This window comes from Miniopterus natalensis, chromosome 8 (genome assembly GCF_054644295.1).
Source record: "Miniopterus natalensis isolate mMinNat1 chromosome 8, mMinNat1.hap1, whole genome shotgun sequence".
In the NCBI taxonomy this organism is placed as follows: Eukaryota; Metazoa; Chordata; class Mammalia; order Chiroptera; family Miniopteridae; genus Miniopterus; species Miniopterus natalensis.
Window position 1 is genome coordinate 53,628,711 of NC_142088.1, and position 24,287 is coordinate 53,652,997.

A 24,287-nucleotide genomic window follows, 5' to 3' on the forward strand; every position below is an offset into this window, starting at 1 on the left:
AGCTTCCTTAGAGGGAAATTTGAGAGGATTGATTACCTAGGAAAATAAATAATAGACTCACTGGCTTGTACATGTATCCCAAAGGCTTTGTTGACACAGGGCCAATCATATAATAGCAGGCCCTGTTGAGACTTGGAATGAAACTAACTCTTGGAATGATGGACTTGAGGGTGAGCAGAGACCTCATGATCCCTGGAAAAACTGGGCCAATGTAAAATGCTTGTCTTTGGATATTTTCTTCTACTAACATCATATACTAACATCATCTAGAGTGTCTATTATAGGCTAAGGTAATGAGGTTTTGTTGAATGAATGATTGAGCCAAATTACCGTTTCATCCTCAGTATAGTCTACTTTTCTGGTGGGAGCATAAGCCAGTCAAAGACAAGAGATGTTCTTCCAACCAAGCATTAATGAGATTGAAAGGCTCTTAGAATAACTCCTATTTCTATTGAAGTTATAGTAACTCTGCTCTCTTCTAGTTTGCATGTATCCAACTCATTTAAACATTTAATGAATGGTACATGTTCATTCTTTCCTCATAGGCCACTTCATTTCACTTGCAAATTTACTTTGTGAAATCCTTGGTAAGTTTTAATTCCATTATGCAAGTTACTAAAATTGGGGGAAAAAGTTAGCATAGAAATGGTTTCTAAGCAATTATAGTACTTATAAAAATGCAAACTTTAAAATGAATACATATGTGTTGAATGAATGTATTCATTACAATCTGGGAGTACATTAGAATGCATTACTAAAATAATTAAGCTTTCCCTAGGAGAGGGTTCATAATGAGGAAAGTATCTATCTATTTTCAAAAATTTGCAATATACCTGTCATAAGATTAGATGCTTCTTAAGTATAAATAAATTTAGAGGAGGAGGGGACATTTGTATGAAAGTATAGATAAGACCTAATGATCTCTTCTTTATCTTGGCAGACATGGGGTTTTAATAAATGTTCAACATAAGCTTTCCTAAGGCCTTGCTACCTTGAAAAATGGCTCTGAATCATTTACAGCAATAAATTACATGGAATGTTTCTATGTGCTTTCTAGCTCTCTTCAGATGAGTGGCTCCAGGGAGAAAGCGAAACATGATAAATGCATTTGCTAAAATGTGAGCATTTTTCTATCACTGCACATGTTTTTTAAAAATATATCTTTATTGATTTCAGAGAGAGGAAGAGAGAGGGAGAGACAGAGAGATAGAAACATCAATGATGAGAGAGAGAGTCATTGATGGGCTGTCTCCTGCATGCCCCTCGACTGGGGATCAAGCCCACAGTCCGGGCATGTGCCCTGACCTGGAATCCAACAGAGATCTCCTGGATCCTAGGTCAATGCTCAACCGCTGAGCCACACCCAGCCGGGTGTCACTGCATATTTTTTATCTTTGGAAGGAATGAATACAATATGTATGGGGGTTGCTGCCCCCCACCTTTTTGTTTTAAAGATGTATTGCAATTCAAAGGGAAATACTTACCACTGAATTTTTAAAAATTGTATACTGACACTTAATATCAAATAAATGGTTACTACATAAGTAATATATTAATTTAATTTTTACACAAGTATATTTTATATAAATTTGAAATAGAAATTAGTGTCAATATTGAGTTGATATAATATATGACCAATGAGACTAAGATCTATTTGCCAATGTTTTTACTGGCTCCTTTAAGATTATGTAAATGTCATTTAAAAGCATCTCATTAAAAAAAATGGTATTTCTACATCAAAAAGAGAAAACATAAATGCAAGCAATGGTTTAAAAGTTTGTATATGAAAACACTACAAACAAAATGTCAGAAAAATAACTGCAATACGATAGTAGGTAATAATCTTACTTAATAAAATGTTTTTATAAGTAGATAAGAGAAAAAAGAATCCTCTCCACCCCCAATGAAAACATAAGCAAAAACATGACTAATAAATTCACCAAGTATTGATGCCAATTTAAAAAAAGTGCACTAATCATGTTAGAAATATGATTTAAAATAAAATAAAATGTTTCCCCCATACTAATTGGCAAAGATAAAAAACAAATAAAATACAACTCTCAGTTAGGTCTGGCCACTGTGATCATAACCCTGGGGGAGTATGGTTGGGAACCAATACTAATGCAGTGGATATAAACTTAGCGCAGAGTCAGCTGGATTTAGGTTCAAACTGGCTTTACCACCTCAATCATTTGACTAATCTCTCAGGGTTTCCATTCGACTTGTGATTAAAATTAAGATAATAACTCTACTCCACAGATTGCTATGAGAATCAAAGGGCTTAATGCATGTTAAATGTTTGTCAGAGCACTTGTTGTTATTTTAGCTATCACTCCTATTAAGTTGCTCAAACATTAAAAATGATCATTTATAACTATGTACTAAAAGACTTATACTGTTGCATAACCTTTGAGCTATCAAATTTACTTCTAGACATTATTTCTGAAGAAGTTAATAGGGATGCTCATCAGATTTTAGCTACAAGGGTATTGATGAGCCTTGTCTATAACAATGAAAGTTCACAAATAGCACTGTGTGTTAAACAATAAGGGATCGATTAAATAAATTATAATTTGTCCATTAATAATGTATCCTGTTTAAGCTAAGAAGCTACTAAATAATAAGTAGAAGAAAAAAAAAGAAACTAATTTATTTGGGTTTTAAACTAAGTATGTCCTAAGTTTGTGAGTGGAGCAATATGTGGTCAATAGTGCAATTAGAGAGAACAGGAACAGTGAACTGTAGAGATATGAAAATGCACAGAGCATGCAGGGAATGGAAAATTATCAGACATATGTCTAGAACACAAGGAATTATTAGAATATCAAGGAAGACTATGCTGGAAAGCCAGATGGGATTAAAATTATGAAGGGCTTTGTATATCATAACTAAGAAATTTTTACTCTATTCTTTGAACAGTGGAGAATTGTTGGAAATGTTACTCAAATTTTAATTCTCATGTAGCATGTATGAGATGTATGAATGAAATTCTATAAGATGTATGGAAATAATGAGGTGTTTTGACCACACAGGTGAAAGAAAATATAAGCTAGGTTAAAGATAGGAGCCCTCAGTGTAAAGAGACTTAAAGGTAGGAGTCAAGGACATTATCTTCATAGAAATACCAGGATTTGGTGACCAATCAAATTTCAAAAATGAAGTGTCTGTGTTGGGTTTCAATTTTGTATGTCTGTATGAAAGGGAAGAAAATGAGTACATCTGAAAACAGTTGAGGTTGAGATGCCTGTAGAGATTGCCAATAATTAATTGGCAGTAGATTCTAGAGCTTCATCTGGGGAGGAAGATATAAATCTGAGTCATTAGCACTGTAAGGGAGATAGAAATGCTTCTAAGAATCTATGTCATCTTTTCAGAAGTATACAGAACACAATCCCAGAACTTCTAGTAAAACACTTTCTTCCAGTAAATTGCACGTTCTTTCTTTCACATGTTTAAAATAAGTGTTCAAGGTTTAATCAAATTTCCTTTTTCCTTTTATCCTTTTGATAACATTTAATGATCTTATGATATTACTTGCTAGTAAAAGAGCATTTCAAGAACAGACAGGAATGGACTGTCTAATTTTGCCATTGTTATTTGAGGTAGAAGACTTATTATTAAGATTTTGAGAACAGCACCTCAAGATGATCAAGTGTCCAATTTAATAATAATTCTCCACTTGCTACCTTGTTTTTCCAGTATTCGTGCTACAAAAACTTCCATGCATTCTTTCATCTGTTTATTTGACTAGTTTTTATTAGGTACCTACAATATCCCAAGCCCTGTACCAGGTGCTGGGGATGAAGAGAGGAAAATACGGTGCATATACGAGCATTTAAGAAAAATATATCCAACAACTCCTGAAAAGTTAATTTTTTCTTGATATCTCCAGAACTTATAAAAAAGAAAGAAAGAAACAACTACCAAAACTCTTGTACAAGGAGAAATGGTTAAGGTATAAATTGTCAACAAAGATAAAGAACCTTCTTTTAGAAATGTAACTGGGTGGAAATACTTAAAAACAATGTTAACATTTGTTATGATTTTTGTGTGAGAGCAGGAGAGAGAAATTTGAATATTTTTATGGATTTAGGTTACTTTTCAGAATTCAAAACTAAATAACCATAAAAATAGATGCTGCTTCCATGGTAACATAAAAGAGCAATAAACAAACAGGGAAGGTAGCTCTGAGAATAAAATCCTAAAATCTGTTCTTTTTTTATGTAAGTCTAAAATTTAATCATGTCCTCACTATTAATGATCCTGGAAATATTTAGTTCTACCAAAGCATAAATCATGATAGGGCTTTATATAATGGGTTAATTTTTTCATAATATATATTTCTTAGAACAACAGAAAAGGCAGTTTATTTTATTAAGCATAACAACATCAGAGGTAAGTGGTGTGCATTTATCTTGCCTCTGGCATTAGTCACTAAATGAATATTTTATTTTTTCTTACAGAAGTACAAAGAGAAATAATTAAGAACATAAATAAAAATAGTAAGTAAAGAAAATAATCAATGGCCATAGACCAATAAGTACTGAGTGTCTAGTATATCCCAGGTTAGTGTTTGTTGTTTTACAGATTTTACTAATCCTTAGGGAGAAAAAAAATTGAGGAAAATATTTTACCTACTTTATAGACAAAATATTAAAGCTCAGAACTTACCATAAGTTAAGAACTTACCATAAGTTATATAACTTACCATAAGTTACCCAGGCCAGACTAGTGCTATAAAATGATGTTCTTTTATTCTCAACAGTTTCTCTTTTTCCATTTTTAGTTATAAAAGTAATGCATATATACAAAAAATATGGGGTAAGAAGTAAAATTTCCTCTTCCAATTCAATCTTCTCACTGGAAGTAATCTATATTCCAGATAGATTTATATCCATAGCTAATAGATTATATAATGATATGTATAAATGCAGATATTATAGATACTACACAGAAGAAAATGTTCACACATATTTTTTATAAATAAGATCACTCAATATAAGTTGCACTCTGAATTTGGTGCCCTCTTTTCAATTTTTGATGACAATACAAATAGATTTCTCTCGGTCATTTTGATGGCTATGTAGTATTCTATACCATGACTACACCATGATTTACTTAAACAGCCCCCTCTTGGTAAATATTTAGTTGTTTCCACCGTTTGTGTTATAACAAAAGGGCTCCAGTAAACATTCTTGTATATATATTTGTAGACATGCATAAGTATTCATGCAGGTAAAAAAATATTGGTTTTAATTTCTATCTTGTCATTAAATTGATAATGCAGAGACATTAGATTATCTGCAGGTATGGAGTTTTAGCTTTCGTTCTTTTGTGCACTTCGTTTATGAATCCCTGGGATTTCGGCCCTGTACACTTTGTCCTCATGTGCTCATAGGTGGTAACGTGGGATATTTGGCTGTTGTCATTAACTGTAGGCTCATCGAAAGTGTTGCCTTTTAAATTAAACTCTGTAGTGTTTTCTTAAGAAACTTGGGATAATAAAATAACCGAATTAGTTTTTAATTTGAATGCCTATTAGTTGGCTAAACTAAGTCTTTATTGTCATTGACTTGTTAGCCATGGTATAACTGGATAGCTTTCACAATAATATGAATATGAAGTTGATAAAAAAGGCAGAGTTTACCTGATTTCCTCCCATACCGTGACAGTTGAATATGCCCACTTTTTCATTTTCCTTGCGGCCCATGTTGTCTAAACATTGATTAGTCTCAACATTTCTTATCTAAAGGAAACACACATAAAAGCATATGTCAGATAGAGATATAAGTCAGGAAACGTTTCTGATGTCATCAAGTTGTGTATTGATAACAAAAAGATACATGTTTGTAAGGCAATTCCTCTAAGAAGAACACATTGCTTTAAATACATATCTTTCCTTTTCTGTGTCCATTCTCAGATCCGTGTAAGTTTCTGAACTCCTACTGAAGTCAATGTGACGGCACTGGCATTGTCATTAGCATCTAATCAAGACGCACTACTTGTTTACACCACAGTATCAGAGAAGAAGGAAACATCTCCATGTCACAAATTAGGAATTCTTCCCAAAATCCTTTTAAAATTAAGACACTTTCTAAATTCCACTCAAATAACTGTCCTCTATTATTGAACTTTCTATAGCACCATATGCAAAGGAATGGAAACAAATTGGTTAAATATTCAAATATATGTTTCTATAGATTGCTTCATTACTAGATGCTTCATTTAATACATTAATGAAGATTAATTACATTGTTTATTTCTGTAACTAAAACGTATTCATGCATCTTTTTTCATTCTCAATGCCAAACTTGATGGAAAGCAGTTGACCCTAAAAAAATCTATTACAAGGTTAAATGGAGATTTCACATTTAAAAATTTCCAAAAACAAGATTAAATTGCTAACTTCAAAGATAAGATTCTTGGTTTACAATCGAACATTGCATTAATCCCAAAATTAACATAAAGTTAATACATATTTGAGTCAAACGTAATTATAAAAGCCATTTATCGAGTTTAAAAATGCTAACATTACTAAATTATGTACAAATGAATGCAAAAAAAGGAATGTTTTCAATTTTTTCCTTAGTCTCAGTCCCAAGTATGACTTACTATACTTGTCCCCTCTGCTTCCGAAAAGTTCTTATCTCTGACTTTTATTACAACATGAATATTTTACTGTTCACTCATACATCACTTGGATATGTCTATTTGTTATCTATGCTTTAGGTACATGTTTATTCATATTTGCAAATAAATAAAATAAAATAACTTACATAGAAGATTGATTAGGTTAATACGATTCACTTTTTTTGTATAGTGCAGAACTCCATGATCAAGTAATAGTTCCTGGAATTTTGGAAAATTATATTATTTGCATTAAGACCCCAATTGGCAACTGAGAGCAGTAGGGATTGGAATTCACACTTGGTAAGGGCTGGAAAAAGCTGAGCAGAGTGGTCAAAGCCTGTTCTAATGGGTTGAGATTTTAGAGCAGGACTACAGATGCTTTCATGGAGAAATCTGAGCAGCAACCCGTTAGAAAGGACAGAACCCATTGTGAATATTAGAGGGAAAGGGCATAAGCTTCCAGGAGCAAAATTATGTCCAAGTTCCTTCTTGGTGGGTTTAGGGCTAAAATGTGCTCTCAGTTGATTTAGGTTGGTTCAGGCACTAGAGGAGATGGAGCCAATAGACTAAGGCTAAAGATTTTTCAGAACCTGTGGCTGCACAGAATTGGGGAAGGTAACAATTGATAGAAGATGCAGTACATCGATCTGCCTATGTTTTGCATGGTCTGATCAATATATAACATAAGTTGGATCATTTTTAAATCCCTTACATCATACTTTTCTTACTAACTTTTCATAAAAGGCACACATCTTGAGAAACAAAATTCTTTATTATTATTACTTATCATAAAAAGCATAGAATAATGTAACACTATCACACTTAGAGAAATAAACATCTCACTGAGGGAACAGAGTAGACGCAGTCCCTCCCATCAGGGAGCACAGGTTTCAGAAGGGAAGAGTGCGACACACAGATGCACCTGGAATGTGCCAGAAGATCAAGAAGTCCAGCAAAAGTAAGGTGCAGCAAGGGTGGAGGAAGCAATGGCAGGGTTACTGTTTTAGACAGGGGCCCTGGAAAGGCCACTGAGAAAATGTTACTTGAAAAGACACCTTACTGAAGGGACAGAGCAGCCATATTTCCATCTATGGAAGAGCATTCCAGACTCGGGGAACAGCAAATGGATGCCCCCTGCAGCTGAGAAAACTGAGCGAAATAACAAGCTAACAATGTAGCCAAGGTACAGTGAGCGAGGGGAAGATTACAGAGGTGTCCAAGACTCAGTAATGTAAGAAACCAAAGGTTTTGGGGCATAAGGGTGACATATTACTAACTTATTCTGGCTGCTGTGTGGAGAACAGATTAGACAGAGGCAAGGGTGGACGCAGGGAAACAATGAGGGGACAGCTGCAGTCATGCCAGCAAGAGGTGATGGCCACTTGGAATAATGGGGTAATAATGGAGGTGGCTAGGTCAAAAGAGGTCAAATTTGGCATGTTTCTTAAGGTAGAACCAAGTAGGGCTTGCCATTAAATGGGATATGAGCTATGAGAGCAAAAAAAAGACATCTAGAAGCCTTCCAAGGTTTTGACTTGAGCAAATGGGTAAATGATGTTTCCATTTACTGGGAACAATATTCGGAGTTTTTGTAATCATTGCTAAAATATATCTGTGGCCTTGATATTTGAAAATCAATTTGGGCCCAGCCAGTGTGGCTCAGCTGGTTGAGCATCGACCTACGTACCAAGAGGTTACTGGTTCGATTCTGTGTCAGGTGCAGGAGGCAGCCAACTGATGCTTCTCTCTCATAGATGTTTCTATCTTCTAGCCCTCCCCCTTCCTCTCTTTCTAAAATCAGTAAAAACATATATATATATATTTAAAAAATCATCTTGGTAGATCTGAAATCCTTGGCTTACAAGGTTTCCTTGAGTATCTTTAAAATGTTATTCTATCTACTACCGGCATAAATAGCTGTTTTTGAAACCATGATAATCTGGTTTCTTGAGGGCCAAGCTGATTTTTTTCCCCCCTTTTCTTTAAAGTTCAATAGAGTTACCGCAGTTTACCTTAATAGTGTCCCTCCTGGGTCACTCTTCAGGCATGTGGTGTTCCTTTTCAAGGTGCAGTTTCAATTTTATTTTCAAGAAAGTTTCCTTGAATCCTAGTTACTCATGTTAATTTTGTTTTATTGCTTTGATTTTTCTCATTAGAAAATTCTATTATTTTGGATCTTGTTGCTTATCTTCTATATACATCACTTTCATGGAATAGTTTTGTCTTTTATTTATTTTTTAAAAATCCTCCCTTTTCCCCTCTAAAACTCTTATGGCATTTTCTCCTGGGATTATTCACTCATATGTTCTTCAAGCTTAGCCTTCATTTCTAAACTGTTTTATTCTTTAATATTTAATTCTTTCCAGCATTTCAGGCCCTCAATTCAGAGGTTTTTTTTTCTAACTTCGATTTGCATTGTTCTTTTTTGTATTTTATCATCATAAAATTTCTTTTACCTTGCTTTGAAATTTTAGGTTACACTTTTCCTCTGCCTTATGAGCATAATATTTTGTTGTGTTTGTACTGCTGAAGAGATATTATTCTGCTCTTTATTATATTTATTCTTATTATAGTCACTCTTTTTTTTAGTTCTTTTTTTCTTTTTTGCAAGAAGGAGGATTTTATCAGGAGGTCCTTTCTCTTTCTTTTCTTTTTTGAGGGGGGAGGGATTCCCCTGGGATCTTAAAACTATTCCCCTGCCTGGTTCCCTTGCCCAGGCATCCCCATTTAATTGGTATAGGGTATAACCTGGCCATCAGGGGTTTTTAAAATTTCCTCAGTGATCTTAGTTTGCAGCAAATTTGGCAACTACCATTCTGGAGGACAGTTACTTTCCCTTTGAACTAACTTCTTGCTCAGTGGTTGCCATCCGGGCTGCCCAACAGACTCACTTGGAAAGCTCTCGGAACAGCCTGACTGGCCTGGCCCGCACAGACTCGAATCCAAACGGTCTGAAGCGGGACAAGGGTCCGTTTAGAGCCGCAGATGGCTCGAATGTATAATGGGTGTGGAAACCCCTCATAGCGAGAGAACACAGTGAGGTCCTTGCTGGCTGGAGTGTATCCTGAGAATCATTTTTAACACTCAGTGCTGGTGGAAAGGAAAGGCGGTTTCAGAGCAAAGCTGATTCCTTCACTCCCCAGTGGGGCTGTCGAAGGGTAAATGCTCCAGCTGTCCTTGCCAGGAACTGTTTACACAGGAGATCATTTCCAACCTCACAAGTCTCTATCTCCTCTCCTTATACTTTGAGGAGCTGGAAAGAAACCCTGTCTTTTATTTTGTGAGATCTCCTAGCTCTGTTCATCTTCTATTTTTATCTGGGCCTTCCATTTCCTTTGTCCCTATTGCCCCTACCTTCTCAATTTCGGCTTTATCTCCTCAAATTTCTCCTGAGAAGAAGCTTCAGCTAGTGAGTTTTAAGAATTCACAGGTCACAGAGTTCAGACCGTTCAGACACTAGAAAGGAGACTTTTCACTGACTTACAAATTGGATTGTGTAAAAAACACCTTTCCCAGGTTTAACTATCATCCAATTGCCCTGAATCAATTTTTCATAAGTATTTACTAGTAATCTGGGTGTTATCCTGGTCCCATTTCCATCAGATACCCCATTGCTTCCCTTTGCTTCCTCCTGCAAAGATTGTAGTATCATGTGGTCCTAAGATTGACAGCTCGTGTTTTGGGATTTGTGAGAATAACCTTGCCACCTAGTTTGCTGTCAACATTGTCCATCAATTTTTGGTTTTGCTCTCCTGGATGCTCCTTCTCTTTTCACAGGAGAATTCAAGGACTTTCAAATACTGTGTCTGTGCTCCCACTATTTTTTCAGAATTCCAGAATAGACTCATTTTGGGGACTGCAAGAAAATAAGCCTGTTACATTTTTGACATGTTCTAACTTTTCTACAGAGTGGTTTGGTAGTTTCTGGACAAGGAATACTGTGCCTGAGGATGTAGCAGATGCTCAGAGGATACAATATAAGAACTCAAGTCAACTCTGGAGAGCTGACACACGGGATATGGGAGACTAGACAGAAGTCAGTGGCTCAAGACAGCTCTCAGAATGAGACGGGAGATGACAATGACCACCACCACCAATACCACCACCACCTCAATATAGCTTAGCAGTTATGTAATTGTATGTGCCATGTGCTATTCTAAGCACTTCTGTATAATACCTGATTTGATATTTATAACCAGTCTACTACCCCCCACTTTACAAATGAAAATGTTAAGATACAGTTAAGTAATTTGCCCAAATAAGGAATTGAAAGTTATTGTAATGAGTTTGGGAATTGCCCAACCCTGACATCCAGAGAGGCTGGCAGAATTCATCAGAAAGGAGGCCTGGAAGGAGCAAGGGAGAATTGGGTTTACATTGCCAGGCTGAGGTCATGTAAATGATTTTTGGCAGTGGCCAGGATGACATTAGATATAAGTAGGATGGGACACAGAGTGTCAGGGAACAGGAATATCAATACCCCTCTTAAAAAAATAGGAGGAAGACATCTTAGGGATACAGGCAATATCTGAAAAGTTTACACTAGGTCTATAATATCCAGATTAAAAAAAAATCCATACATGCAGAGAAAGCAGGTTGGTTTACATCAGATTGCTCTCAAATTAGTGAGCCCAAAATTATGGGAATTTGCTTCAAAATATAAGAATGGTTACTACTGCATACTGACAATCCTCAAAAAGAAAATCTTAATGTAATAAGATAATATTGGCATACAAGAAAGTTCAAATTACGCATCTCATCTTTTGAGATGCAAAGAATAATCGGATTTAGGGTAATCTTGTGTGATTTTTAAATCAAAACCTTTCTAAGAATATCCTGGGACCTCAGTTGAAGAATGTTCTTTAAGCAAAGAGCTTGTCCCTGGCACCTGACAATACCAACTGCTTGGTTATGCCATTAGGAAAAATCTAGGCAACAGCGACTGAAGAACTCTATCTGTTAGGAACTCCTTACAGAGTCTGTTCTATGACTTGTCTCAGCGTAAGCACAGCACACTGGTAGTTCTGAGATCTGGAAAATTCTTTGGACTTACTCTTTACGTTAGCAAGCCTTTTTCTAAATGTCACTACTCTTCAGCTTTTGCTCCCTCTGCTGGATTTTAGTAGCAAGCAATAACGAGAACTCAGTTCTAAAAGGAGGCATATATTCCCTCTCACCATGCAAACCTTTACATATCAAAACTAATATGTAAAATCCATTCTAAAGATAAGAGTATAAACTTAAACTTTTTTTTTTGCTTTAATTACTCCAGCACTTCCTTATCCTTCAATTTCACAGTATGTACCTCAGGGTCATTTTTGACATGTCAACCTCCTTTGGTTTCTCTTTACTTTGTAAAGGAGATAGGCCCATTGGCAGTAAATTTCAGAATTAAATAGCAATGTTTCCATATTATAATTTCTGTATCAAATATGCACTTAAGTATATTTTCGTTTTACCAACTTGTGAATAAATCAGAGGGATGTGTGCAAAATCTATATGTTTAACAAATTGAAGCTTACTTTGGTTTAGAATGCCTTGATTATGACTGTGGGATTTAAAAATTCTGAATATGTGATATCTTAGCCCCATTCCACTAAAAAGGTAAAGAACATAAGAAATTAAACAATTTCATTTATTTCGGTGTATAGCAAAAGCAAACCATATGAATCCTGGGAGAATTAAGTATTTGCCTAACTTGCATATAGTTTGTTGCAGTTGTTTGTGCCAGTACATATTTGAGTAATAGTAGTAGAATTAGTTCTAGCCTAATTATCAGCAATGTGAATTTAAAAATATTTTTTTTGTTCACAAGTAAGTCAACCAGCGCAACATCCTTTAAGGTTAACATTGAATGAAGAGTAACATATTCTGTTTCTGCATATGCATATTCAGTTACCCTAGCATGAAAATTAGTTGCTTGGGTACCAAAGAGTTTTGGAAATATAAACACAATCAGAAATAGTGCCCCCTTTGTGTAAGTCATCAAAATGAGGCTTTCTTACTGGTTATCCTATTAAAAGGTCAAGAAGACTGTGAATCTATAAATAGATTGATCTCCTGATTACCTACAGGGAGGGTGAAACTCTAAGCATCTTAGCTTCTGCATTTGGAAGTAACTGATTAGACCCTGAATCCCTGCAACAAGGCAGCTTCATAGATATTCCTTTCTAGTATCTTAAATTGGCTCTTTAACGATATTTAAGGATACAGTACCAATATGTTCCAACACCTTAAACTAGTTGTTATAAAAGAACACAAGAGGAAAAAGCAGTGCTGAGGTCAAGTAGGTATAATATAAAATGCAGACACTGTCTACACATCTTCAAAGTAACAATCAACTGCAAATTTTAAGCCCCAAGAGTTAAGTCACTTGGCTCCAGAAACCCTCTTCTCCAGAAACCTGCATTCTATATAACTCACAATACATTTTTTATTTACCCCAAATGCTGGCCTGTCATAGTCTAAACATTTGGGGTGAGAGATTACTGTGTGAGAATGCCATTTTTCAATCTTAAACTAGCCTTTATATTTACAAGATCAGGACCTGGAATGCTAAATCTGCATAAGCTAAAGGGCTACTCAAGAGAGAATGTAATGCTGCCAAGAGCTTGACTTCTTTATTCCATTATGATCTGCTTACTGAGTCTAAAAGGTACACGCTTCATTAAGCTACTTAAAGGTTTTAGTTCAAAGCAATTGCACAGCTTTTAACTTCCCATTGGAAACTGCATGAAACTCATGAGCTGGGTAAAGTAATATTTCAATTACCTGAGTTAAATGAAAACATAAGAAATTAAGATACAACCATCTGACACTAATAATTCTACTGATGATTATTTTGGTGACAATATATAATGAGAAACTGAATACCACATTTGCCTCTGTCTTCTAGTATAGCTGGGAAAGTTAAAAAAATTGACAGGGAAATGTTTATATTCACCAGTATATTGAAATATTAAATATAAAGGCTTTGATAAATATTGAAACTTAAAGAAATTGTAAGTTGTTAAATCTTAACAATTTTATTTGAAATTAAGTGAGGAGTACATATGAATACACTACAATAAAATAATTTTGTTGTTTTGATAAGTAGCTTGGACACTCGATATTTCTTTGAGACCCTAACATAGGGTATCACACAATTTGAATAATTATAAAGGCAGTGTTTATTAAAAATACTTTTCATTTCTTTTTTTTATTTTCAAAATTGAGCTATCAGCTGTTAAAATGTGTATACATTTTTGGGGGGGCACCTTGTATTTGATAAATAGTAGCTACATAAATAAGAAAAAATATCTTTTTACATTCTTTTAATAATGACTAATGACAGAGAGTAGGAAATAAAAAGCTTTGTGTAAATAACTGTTGTCCATTAACAGTTCATCCCAAACTCATAATCAAAATGTCCATCTTCAGTTATGTATATGTGACTATGCAAAATTGAATTAGGAAGTAGTGCTCGGTGAATTTGTCCTTTTGTTTCCACGGAAACGGTTGCTGGATCGTTTCTCTTTAAGACTGGTTTTAAAGTAGAAAACTACTGTATGTTAATTTATCTTTGGATTTTTTAATTTGTTCGGTTTTTGAAACAGTAGTTCATAGCATGCCTATATGCCTCATGTAGGGCACCTTTTATTTCTACTGAGTTTCTTGATTCTCTCTTGCCATCCCCCCACCCAGCAGAATGGCTTAAAAATAAAGGTCTTTCCTTATTTGACTTTGCATCTTTAGCATATAATATAGGTTCCGGCTCAAGCCCTCATTTAATAAAAGCATTTTAAATAAATAAAATGTAATATATAATCTATTGTGTCCTTCCAGTTATAAGAAAATGTGAGCTTAAGTGTCAGACTAAATTCATGTGTGTGAATCCCGACTCTGTTACCTAGTTCTATGACCCATGTATAAATTTTCTATATGTCAGTTTCCATATTAAATGGGAGATGATAACAAAACCCAAGTCATGTAGTTGTGATTTTTAAATGATATAACTGAATAAAGCTTCTAGAATAACGTCTGACATAGTAAGAAATTAATAAATGGTATCAATCATAATTACAATAAGTATATTAATGCTGCTGCTACTTCTTGGCAGGCACGGTGCTAGATGCTCTCTGTCTTCGGTCTTCACTCCAACCCTGTGTGGTTCTCGTCACGCTGCTGACAGGTACCACAGAGGACAGCCAGTGCCACTCAAACTGTAAACTGCGAGGTCAGATTGCAAACCTTCCTCTGGTTGATTCCAAGGCCTGGGATTTTTTTCACCACGACACACTGCCTCTTCTGGATAGTTTCAAACATCCAGAAAGGTACGATATCTCTCTTTAAAAGCTTTTCAAACTATTTCTATAAATTAAAGTATGGCCACCTGATCCATTACAGAAGATAGCTAATTCAAAACCAGTAGGTTGTACAAAGAAATTTGCACACACTATATTTTTACATTTTCTGGAAGTCAGTGAATTACGTTTCCTTGATGAAGTGCAGGAAAGCATAAAATTGAATTTTTAACATAGAAGTAAACATCGAGGTTCCATTTCAGAGCCCCAAGTCTTTCTCAGGAGTCACCTGGGTGGCCCCAGAGAATTTCCAAAAAGTTCTCTTTACTCACATCTGTCATGTCATATGCCCTGGTCACATCTCTTTTTAGAAAAAGTAATCAGTGTTTACTCCTCAGCTGGGTCCACTGACTACCATGGGAGAAATACTCTACCACAAGAATTAAAAAGTTCACTTTTTCTAAGGGAAGAAGCAGGCTCATGATTGTTCAAACAAACTTTTCAGTAATGAAATGAGATTAGCTATTTTATTGGGGATCTCCAGTAGAGCTAGTTTCTATTAACTAGCATGCAAACACTGTTTGAGTTTCCAAGGCACTCTCACATACTTCATGTAGCAAACAAAAAAGTGAATAAAACTCTGAGGCACAAGACTAATAAATGACTAAAGTCACACCCAGAAAGTGGTGCATTCAGTGTTACTACATATGAATCTTTGCACTATGTTATTTAGATCAAGGTTAAGTATCTGTAAACTGAAGGATTCTATGGAGAGATTATATATTTACATGGCTAACATGGGAGTGGCGATTTGTCAAATAGTGCATGGATATGGCACAGAAAAACAGCTTTTCATAACAATTAAGCTAGGGGTCCATTCAGTTTGTATCTTCTTTTTCTTTAATTATTTTCAAGTTAATCATAAGTAAATTATGTGTATATATTAAAGTTAAAGAGTGGATAAAGTTACAGGTTGTGTTTGTTTGTTTTTTTGGCAAGTGGACCAAAAATGTATTAGCTCAAATTCTATAAATTTTCAGATTCTTAATATTATGACCTATAAAAACGGCAATTTCAACTGAAGAACAAAATTAATAATTATTTTCCAAATGCATTATATGATTACTGTTGAAATGCTTTAGTTACCGTCATTATTAAATTAGTTTTAATTCCCAAATCTAATCCCCATTAAGGTGGACATTACCAATAAGGACGATATAATTCATAAAGGAATAATTCTTATTTTGAGCAATTGACCATATATTATGAATATGTGTTTGTATAGTAATGATGAAGCCAACTGTGTATTTGTATAGATAACATATATTTTGAAAAAGAAGTGTTCTCAGTGGGTCCACAAAGTCAATATGAATTTAATAATAATACTAAGACATTACCTGCTGTTTTCACTCTCACTTCTCATGAATGTACAAGGCTTCTTCCAGAGACTACACGGTGTGTGCTATTATAGCAGATTGAATATCTTAACAGAGATTAAGGATATAGCTACCTTCTTTTAGGCCAGACACTAATGTAACTTATAAAATAATATATGATGTTAATCTTACCATTTGATTTTGCTTTGGAAAATATATTACTTTTCAAAAACCTTACTTATATTAACATGTAATGAATTATTACATTATTTTAGTGAATAAATAAATAGGTCTTAAGGTTATCAGTTTAAGTTTCAATATAGTAAATATTAATAGTTATAACCCATATAAACAAAAGATCTTTGGGGTTGACAATGAATTTTCACAGTGTAAGGTCCACTTGAAACCTATATAATCTTTATTACCCAATATCCACACAATAAATTTAATTTAAAAATTAAATAAATTTTAAAAAAGTATAAGGTCCATAGGACCAAAAAGTTTTGGAGCTACTGGTAAAGAAACGAGAAAATATTCTTTATTCAGTCTAAATTTATCCCCACACTTTTACAAATCCCAATGATAAAGATCTTTATGGTCCTTGTAAAATATAAGAAGTCATTTTAAATAGATCTATTTAAATACCCTTAAAGCATTTCATTCATAACATAAAAAACACTGAGCTCCTTAGAAATTGCTCCATTTTCAAAATATATTTATAACTTAACCAAAATAAATATTTCATACCTCACCAAGTGAGTAATAACGTCTTGGGATCTGGGAGTCCGGATAGATGTTTTCAAGGTACCAAGAAAAGGGCTTACACTTCAGATTTTCTCTTAGTGTTTTTCTGACTGACACATCTCCATAATCCACTTTGACAACACCTGGAATTTTTCAGAGAAACACAAATCAGTTTGTGCTATTTTGGCTTCAACACTATTTCACTCTGTTTAATTTGTGATCAGCTTTTTCTCTATAATTATAATTCCATCAAATTCAATTGCATATGCAGCTGCTACTACACTGATTTTCTTACCAACATCCAATTAGTGCATTAAATTGACATAAAAAACAGTTTCCCCATTGGTTATGACTTTTCAAATGCAAATATTTATCACCAAGTACTTGTATGTCTTAGATTGAATAATTAATCAAGTAAGTGTAAATTGCTATTAATTTAGCATCTTAAAATCAAAGCTTAACTGAACTGTGTGATAATGTGGCTGTTTCTCTTTAATAAAAGTTCCAATGGCTCCAATGCCTCTGTGAATGCTTGTAATTTTGCTACAGTGTCATTTATTCACCACCTGCAGATTTCATAAGAAATTTACTACATAAATACGATGTTCAACAATGTACGGCACTCACATGGTTCTAACTTTCCCTTCTGCTTCTTGAACTTTTATTCTATCTAGGCTTATCACAGGCCTGGTTTTTTCTTTATTGATTTTTTTCTTGTTTTATTTTATGAGTTAATATAAGCCACTTGAAATCCTTGGATACGTTAGTAAATAAATAAGCATAAAGAAACTAACAAATGGGTATGCTCACAGGTGTATATTAAAATTGCTTAGCTTTACTTCCTATCATAATAGAATATATAAAATTAAAATGAATATTCCTATTGAAGATCATATGAGAATGCTTTCTAACTGAGAAATAAACACCAATAATGTCACTGATTTTTATATAAAAATATGGTAACCTGATTTGCTCATTGTCAATATTAAAAATGACATTTGACCAAAATGACTAAATCATTGTGATAAGTTTGAAATTATTTCCAAGATTATTTTGAAAGGTTCCTATTTAACAGGTTTTTTTTAAGACCAGTAAGCAAGGAGACTTTAGTGCAGAATAAATGGCCCAAGGTTCTCCAGTGACTAGCACAAATATCTATCCATTTGCTCAGGGCAAAACATAGGAGTAATTCTCTTTATCACACACACATATTCATATTCAATTTATTAGCAATTTCCATTGGCTGTGCATTCACAATCTATCACCAGTGCCATCATCTCCTCTACCACAACCCCTTGGCCATCCTGGTCCCACCCTCTCTCATCTAGTTAGTATTGTAATAGCCTCCTAACTAGCCCCCCAGACATCTTAAATTTCTCCATCTATCCCTTACCCATCATTGTCTGCTCCTTAGACAATATATTGTAAATATAAATAAAATCATGTCTATCCCCTGCTCTAAAGCTTCAAATGATTTTCTATTGTGCTAAGAATAATTAACAATATCATAGCCATTGTTTAATATCCTTCATGAACTGACTCTTCATGGCCGTCTCTCTGCATCAGTCATCTCTAGTCACTTCATCATAGCCCCGTTGACTTTAGTTACTGCTGTTATTTTTAATTTGCTATTCTTCTGACATGCCAAGGTCATTCCCAGTTCATGGCTTTGTTCTACCCTGGAACTACAAGAGCTGTCCTTCACTTCATACAACTCTCTGCTCAAAGTGTACGTCCTAAGATTCACTCTGGCCTTCCTATCTAAACTGACCCCTCCATCCCATCGTCCTGAGTCAGTATCTATTCCTCTATACTGTTTAATTGTTCTCCAGGACACTTATTACTACTTGATATTATATTATAAATTAATCTGCTCATTGCCTCACACCAAAAACTTTGAAAAAATTATTTAATCTCTTGAAGCCTTAGGTATCTTATGAGATGTTGTGAATACTAAATAATGTCTGAAAAAGGCATAATGCAGTGCCTGGTAAATAATAATTGCTGAATATGTATCATATATTGTACTGGATATCAGTTGTTTTGCATGCCCAATGTCCATTCTGCCTTCTGCTAAAGAGCATGGAAGTTTTCTTTGGGCAACCATCCCTCCCTCATAATCAGTTTGGTGGTTTGGTGACTCCATTCCCCTGCCCACCTTTCCAGCTCCAACTGGGGGCACAGGTTAAAGGCATATCACCAGGGAATCTTGTTAAAATGCAGATTCTGATTTTGTTGGTTTGAAGTGAGGCCTAAGTGTCTGCTTATCTAACAGATCCCAAGAGATGCTGCTGTTGCTCAGGCCAAGTTCTGACAATCAGAGCATTCCATTTTCCAACCTTACACCCAATCCATCATCATGATCTGCTCAGGAATGGGTATATGAACAAGCCAGCCTAATAAACATGTACTGAGAATTTGCTAGTTGAAGCTGACACTCTATTTCCTTTGGAATTGCTCGCTACAGATGATTGAAGCCTGGAGCTTCTGGGGCTACCATATAGAGAATTCCTATGACAGTGATGCCAACACAGGAGTAAAATAAACAGTTGGAGAGAAAGAGAAAGAGAAAAAGAAAAAGAGCAGAGGCCCAGCCAAGATTAAGTCAACAGATGCTTATTTATTTTATTCCAACTACATACAAGGTGCATTTTCTAGGCACTTGGGATCCATCAGTGAACAAAACAAATAAAAGTATCTTCTTCTATGGAGTTTACATTCTAGTGGAGGAAGACAAATAAACAGTGACACATTAAAAGGTAATGCACGCTATGACAAAAATAGACTAGGGTGAGGCAGGAGGGTTGCAATACAAGAATTGGATGCATTTTTTAACATATTTTTTTCAAAGGCAACTTAAAGAATTGCAAATTTTTAAGGTAAATCTTTCAATGGGATTTGCATAAACCTGAAAAGGCTCTGACAGTAAGATAAAGATGCATTATGAATTAGGGGAAAAATAGCATTTTAATTAACTACGGGTGTGCAGGCTTGATTACGAGTCAAATAACACTTATTCATTGTTTTGCTTTGTTAAATAACCTGTTTTTCATTCACCATTTTAAAATCTACTACATGGTAGTATTAAATTTATATATGTAGGATACCAAGTTTTAAATTTTTAAACAGACTGAAGATCATAAGGATCTCAGTTAAGTTCTTCCGTAGTAGATGCCTAATAAGCCTAACAGTTCTGGTTCCCCTATAATCAAGGTACCTGATAACAGAATAGCCTGATAATAGGATAAAGCTTAGAGTTTTATGCATAAGAATATGTGTTGCGGTAAGCTTAAAGAAAAGGGGAAATGATATTCCTTTAATAAGGGATACTTAATTAAATCAATGGTATATTTATCCAATTGACAAAATAGAATTCATATATTGAAACAATATATGAATTGTCTTATTATATCTGTATAAGAATATGAAAAATGTTAATTAAAATATAAAACAATTTTATTATACTCTTATTATAACAAAGTAAAATGAAATTATATGACACAACAATAAAAAAAGAGAGTAAAAAACAGCACATCCCTTTTGCTAACTAAAAAAACAAAGAGCAAGAACTTAATATATCTATTTTTCTTTAAGCACAACAATGAAAACTATGCAGCTAGTCATAAAGTTTTTTATACACAAATATATCATATTAACAAAACAGTTGCATATTTCAGTAGACCAGTCAGTACACAGTTTCAACTAAGAATTTTTTTGTGTGGTATTTTCAAAATTCCTTATAACAGAAAATATATCTCTTTAGTTTGTTATTTACTTTGAATACTTGTCATCAGGGCGTTTATGAATAAGGATCTGCATTCCTTTCTCCTCAAAAGTAATAACAATAAAAAGAGAAATCATTTTTGAGCCAACTAGAGATTACTGTGTTGTAGAGCACACAAACACTAGATTGTATCAGAGGCTTAGCAAATTACTTGGAACACTTTTTTTATTATTCAGAACTACTCCTTTAATTCACCATGTAAATTTTTACCCATTCTTCATATGCATAAAAATTACCCAGACTCGTAACCTCTCACTAAGAAATCACTGGATACAACTACATTAACAGGCTGATGGCCCATGCCAGCTAATAATACATAGTGATTATCTGTTGAATTTAGCACTTACTATTAGGACTGTAATTTTATGTTAATGGAATAAAAATGTGATAATGAATTGTACAAAGATCGTAGCTATGTCACACAGAAGAAGCAAAGATCAGAAAACTTCTAAATTTATTTAAGTCTGTCTGGTCTCCATAGGCAAGTGTTGGCAGGTCTTGAGGCTAAATTTTCCAAATGCCTCAAACTTCGGTTCAATTTGACAACGAAAATCATATTGAACTACTTGGTCTCAGGTGAACAAAAACATGGGAAAGAAGAAAAGTGAACTTTTGCAATTACCTTTTAAAATAAACATCAATTTGATATCAGTTGAAGCAAATAAACTATAAAATCCATAATCTCTAGGGGGAAAAAAATCTGAGTGAAGAACCTTCAAGGCAGTATTTACCACACTTCAGAAGCTACAGCAGTCACAGAATATGTCACCCGCTCCCCAACTTACACATTTTATAGAAAATACAAAAGAGGTATTGAGCCAATGAAACCACCACTGATCTACCTTGTGCATCTTTTTTTGTTTCGTTTTTTATTCCCCAGTAGTAAAAAAATTTATATATAATTTATATGTTTATCTTTTAAAAACTTTTTACAGTTATTTGAGAATTATGTACTCATTGCAGATAATTCTAAAACAGATAAATATGACAAGTAATATAAAAGTCATCTGTGCCTTGGCCAGGTAGCTCAGTTGGTTAGAGTCTTGTCCCAATATGCCAAGGTTGCGAGTTTAAGCCCCCATTATGGCATATACAAGAAGCAGCCAATGAATGCAAAAATAAGTGGAACAACAAATCTGTTTCTCTCTCTCTCTCTAAAAATCAATAAATTTAAAAAGTCATCTATAATACAGCTATATTTACATGATGGTAGGTTTCTATTCATATATAATTATATAGATACAACTTTCCTTGCAAAGATTTATTTATACTGTAATATGCACTAGTAACTTGTTTTATTCCTAAAACAGTATGCCATGAACACTTTTGTAACTTCGTTTCTAAGCCTCCCTGTCATTGAATTTTACACATTGGTAATTATTTATTTAATCAGTTCTCTATAGTTGACATTCAAGTTGTTTTTCATTTAGACTATAAAATCAATGAACATCTTTGTACCTTTTTTATTATGCTCTTGATTATTTCATTAGAATAATTTCTAGAAGCAGTGCATTTTGAGAAACTATATGCTCATTTTAAAACTTTTAAAAATGCGTATCTCTTACTAACCTGCTCTCCAGAAAGATGTATCAAATTTACACACCCTCTGACACTGTTAAGAACCTAATTTCCCTTTCAGATCACTGGTTGTTTTAATTTATTCTTTACCACTATTTGTTGTGTGGAGATAAATGGTATCTCAATGTTATTTAAAGCCAATTACTAGTGATGACTCTTCTTTTGGCTTTGCCAATTCTTCTTTTACCAAGTGCCTATTCTTTCCCTTTCCCAGTTTCCCACGGCCGCGTTCACTTTTCGACGCGTAAGCGAGGAGCTCGGTGTAAAAGAGGCAGCTGAGGGCCACGGGTCAAGGACGGACCCAGGGGAAGGAGGGCACATGCCATCTGGCCAGGGGCTGAGGGCCCGCGCAACTTGCACAACAGGATGTTCCGGGTCAGCTCCCCGCAAAGGACACAGCACTGTCCCGCAGGCCACCCCTGAGGGCGGGGGACGACGCGGGATCACGGGATTTGAAGGAATCGATACTGGGGGGGGGACAAAGGTATAAAGTAATTGGAAGTGGGCGGCGGGGGCGAGCTCGCTTCCCGCAGCCCCCGGGGTCCCTCGCCCCGCGCCCCTCGCCCGGCTCCTCCCGGGGCAGCAGCCGAGCTGCCCCCGCCCCTCCGCCCCTCCGCCCCCAGCGCAGCGCGGGCGGGGATGCGGGGCACCCTGTGCGCACCCCCCACGGCAGTTTGAGAGGAAGCTTCACGACCCCAGGGCGCAGGAGCTGATGAGAAGTTGGCCAACAAGGTCGGGAACGACGTGGGACTTTGCACCTGTCAGTCGCCAGCACCGAGCCGCAGGACGCCTACCTGTTGCCCAGGGACGGCGCGTCGCACGCCAAGTGCATTTCCAGCCCGTGGGGTGCCACCCGTTCCCCGATGAGAGTCTGATCCGCTAGAGCCCAGCGGCAGCCCTTTCTTCGACGGCAGCGCATCCCCGGGGATCACTGCAGCCGCGGCCAGAGATGCAGAGCGGGAGCGGGAGTGGGAGTGGGTGTGGGTGCGGGAGTGGGTGTGGAGTGGGTGCGGGAGTGGGTGCGGGTGTGGGAGTGGGTGCGGGTGTGGGAGTGGGCGTGGAGTGGGAGTGGGTGCGGGAGTGGGAGTGGGTGTGGAGTGGGAGTGGGAATGGGTGCGGGTGTGGGAGTGGGTGTGGAGTGGGAGTGGGAATGGGTGCGGGTGTGGGAGTGGGTGTGGAGTGGGTGTGGGTGCGGGAGTGGGAGTGGGTGTGGGTGCGGGAGCGGGAGTGGGAGTGGGTGCGGGTGTGGGAGTGGGTGTGGAGTGGGTGTGGGTGCGGGAGTGGGAGTGGGTGTGGGTGCGGGAGCGGGAGTGGGTGTGGGAGTGGGTGCGGGAGTGGGTGTGGAGTGGGTGCGGGAGTGGGTGCGGGTGTGGGAGTGGGTGCGGGTGTGGGAGTGGGCGTGGAGTGGGAGTGGGTGCGGGAGTGGGAGTGGGTGTGGAGTGGGAGTGGGAATGGGTGCGGGTGTGGGAGTGGGTGTGGAGTGGGAGTGGGAATGGGTGCGGGTGTGGGAGTGGGTGTGGAGTGGGAGTGGGTGCGGGTGTGGGAGTGGGTGTGGAGTGGGAGTGGGTGCGGGTGTGGGAGTGGGTGTGGAGTGGGTGTGGGTGCGGGAGTGGGTGCGGGTGCGGGTGTGGGAGTGGGCGTGGGGAGTGGGTGTGGCAGCGGGTGTGGCAGTGGGTGTGGGAGTGGGTGTGGATGCGGGAGTGGGTGCGGTAGTGGGAGTTGGTGTGGAGTGGGTGTGGGTGCGGGAGTGGGAGTGGGTGTGGGTGCGGGAGTGGGTGCGGGAGTGGGAGTGGGTGTGGAGTGGGTGTGGGTGCGGGAGTGGGTGCGGGAGTGGGAGTGGGTGTGGAGTGGGAGTGGGAATGGGTGCGGGTGTGGGAGTGGGTGTGGAGTGGG

General features: G+C 36.6%; 1 protein-coding gene across 2 annotated transcripts in view; it reads right to left on the reverse strand.

Moving 5' to 3' along the window:
- The window catches only part of GALNT13 (polypeptide N-acetylgalactosaminyltransferase 13), a 417,254-nt gene that overhangs the window by 28,549 nt on the left and 364,418 nt on the right, over positions 1 to 24,287 (reverse strand). For both annotated transcript variants that reach the window (XM_087819844.1, XM_087819845.1), the window contains exons 10-11: positions 17,036 to 17,175; positions 5,648 to 5,746 (exon numbers count right to left, since the gene is read on the reverse strand). In XM_087819844.1, the coding sequence (XP_087675970.1) occupies positions 5,648 to 5,746; positions 17,036 to 17,175 (239 nt within the window). The remainder of the gene's footprint in view (positions 1 to 5,647; positions 5,747 to 17,035; positions 17,176 to 24,287) is intronic.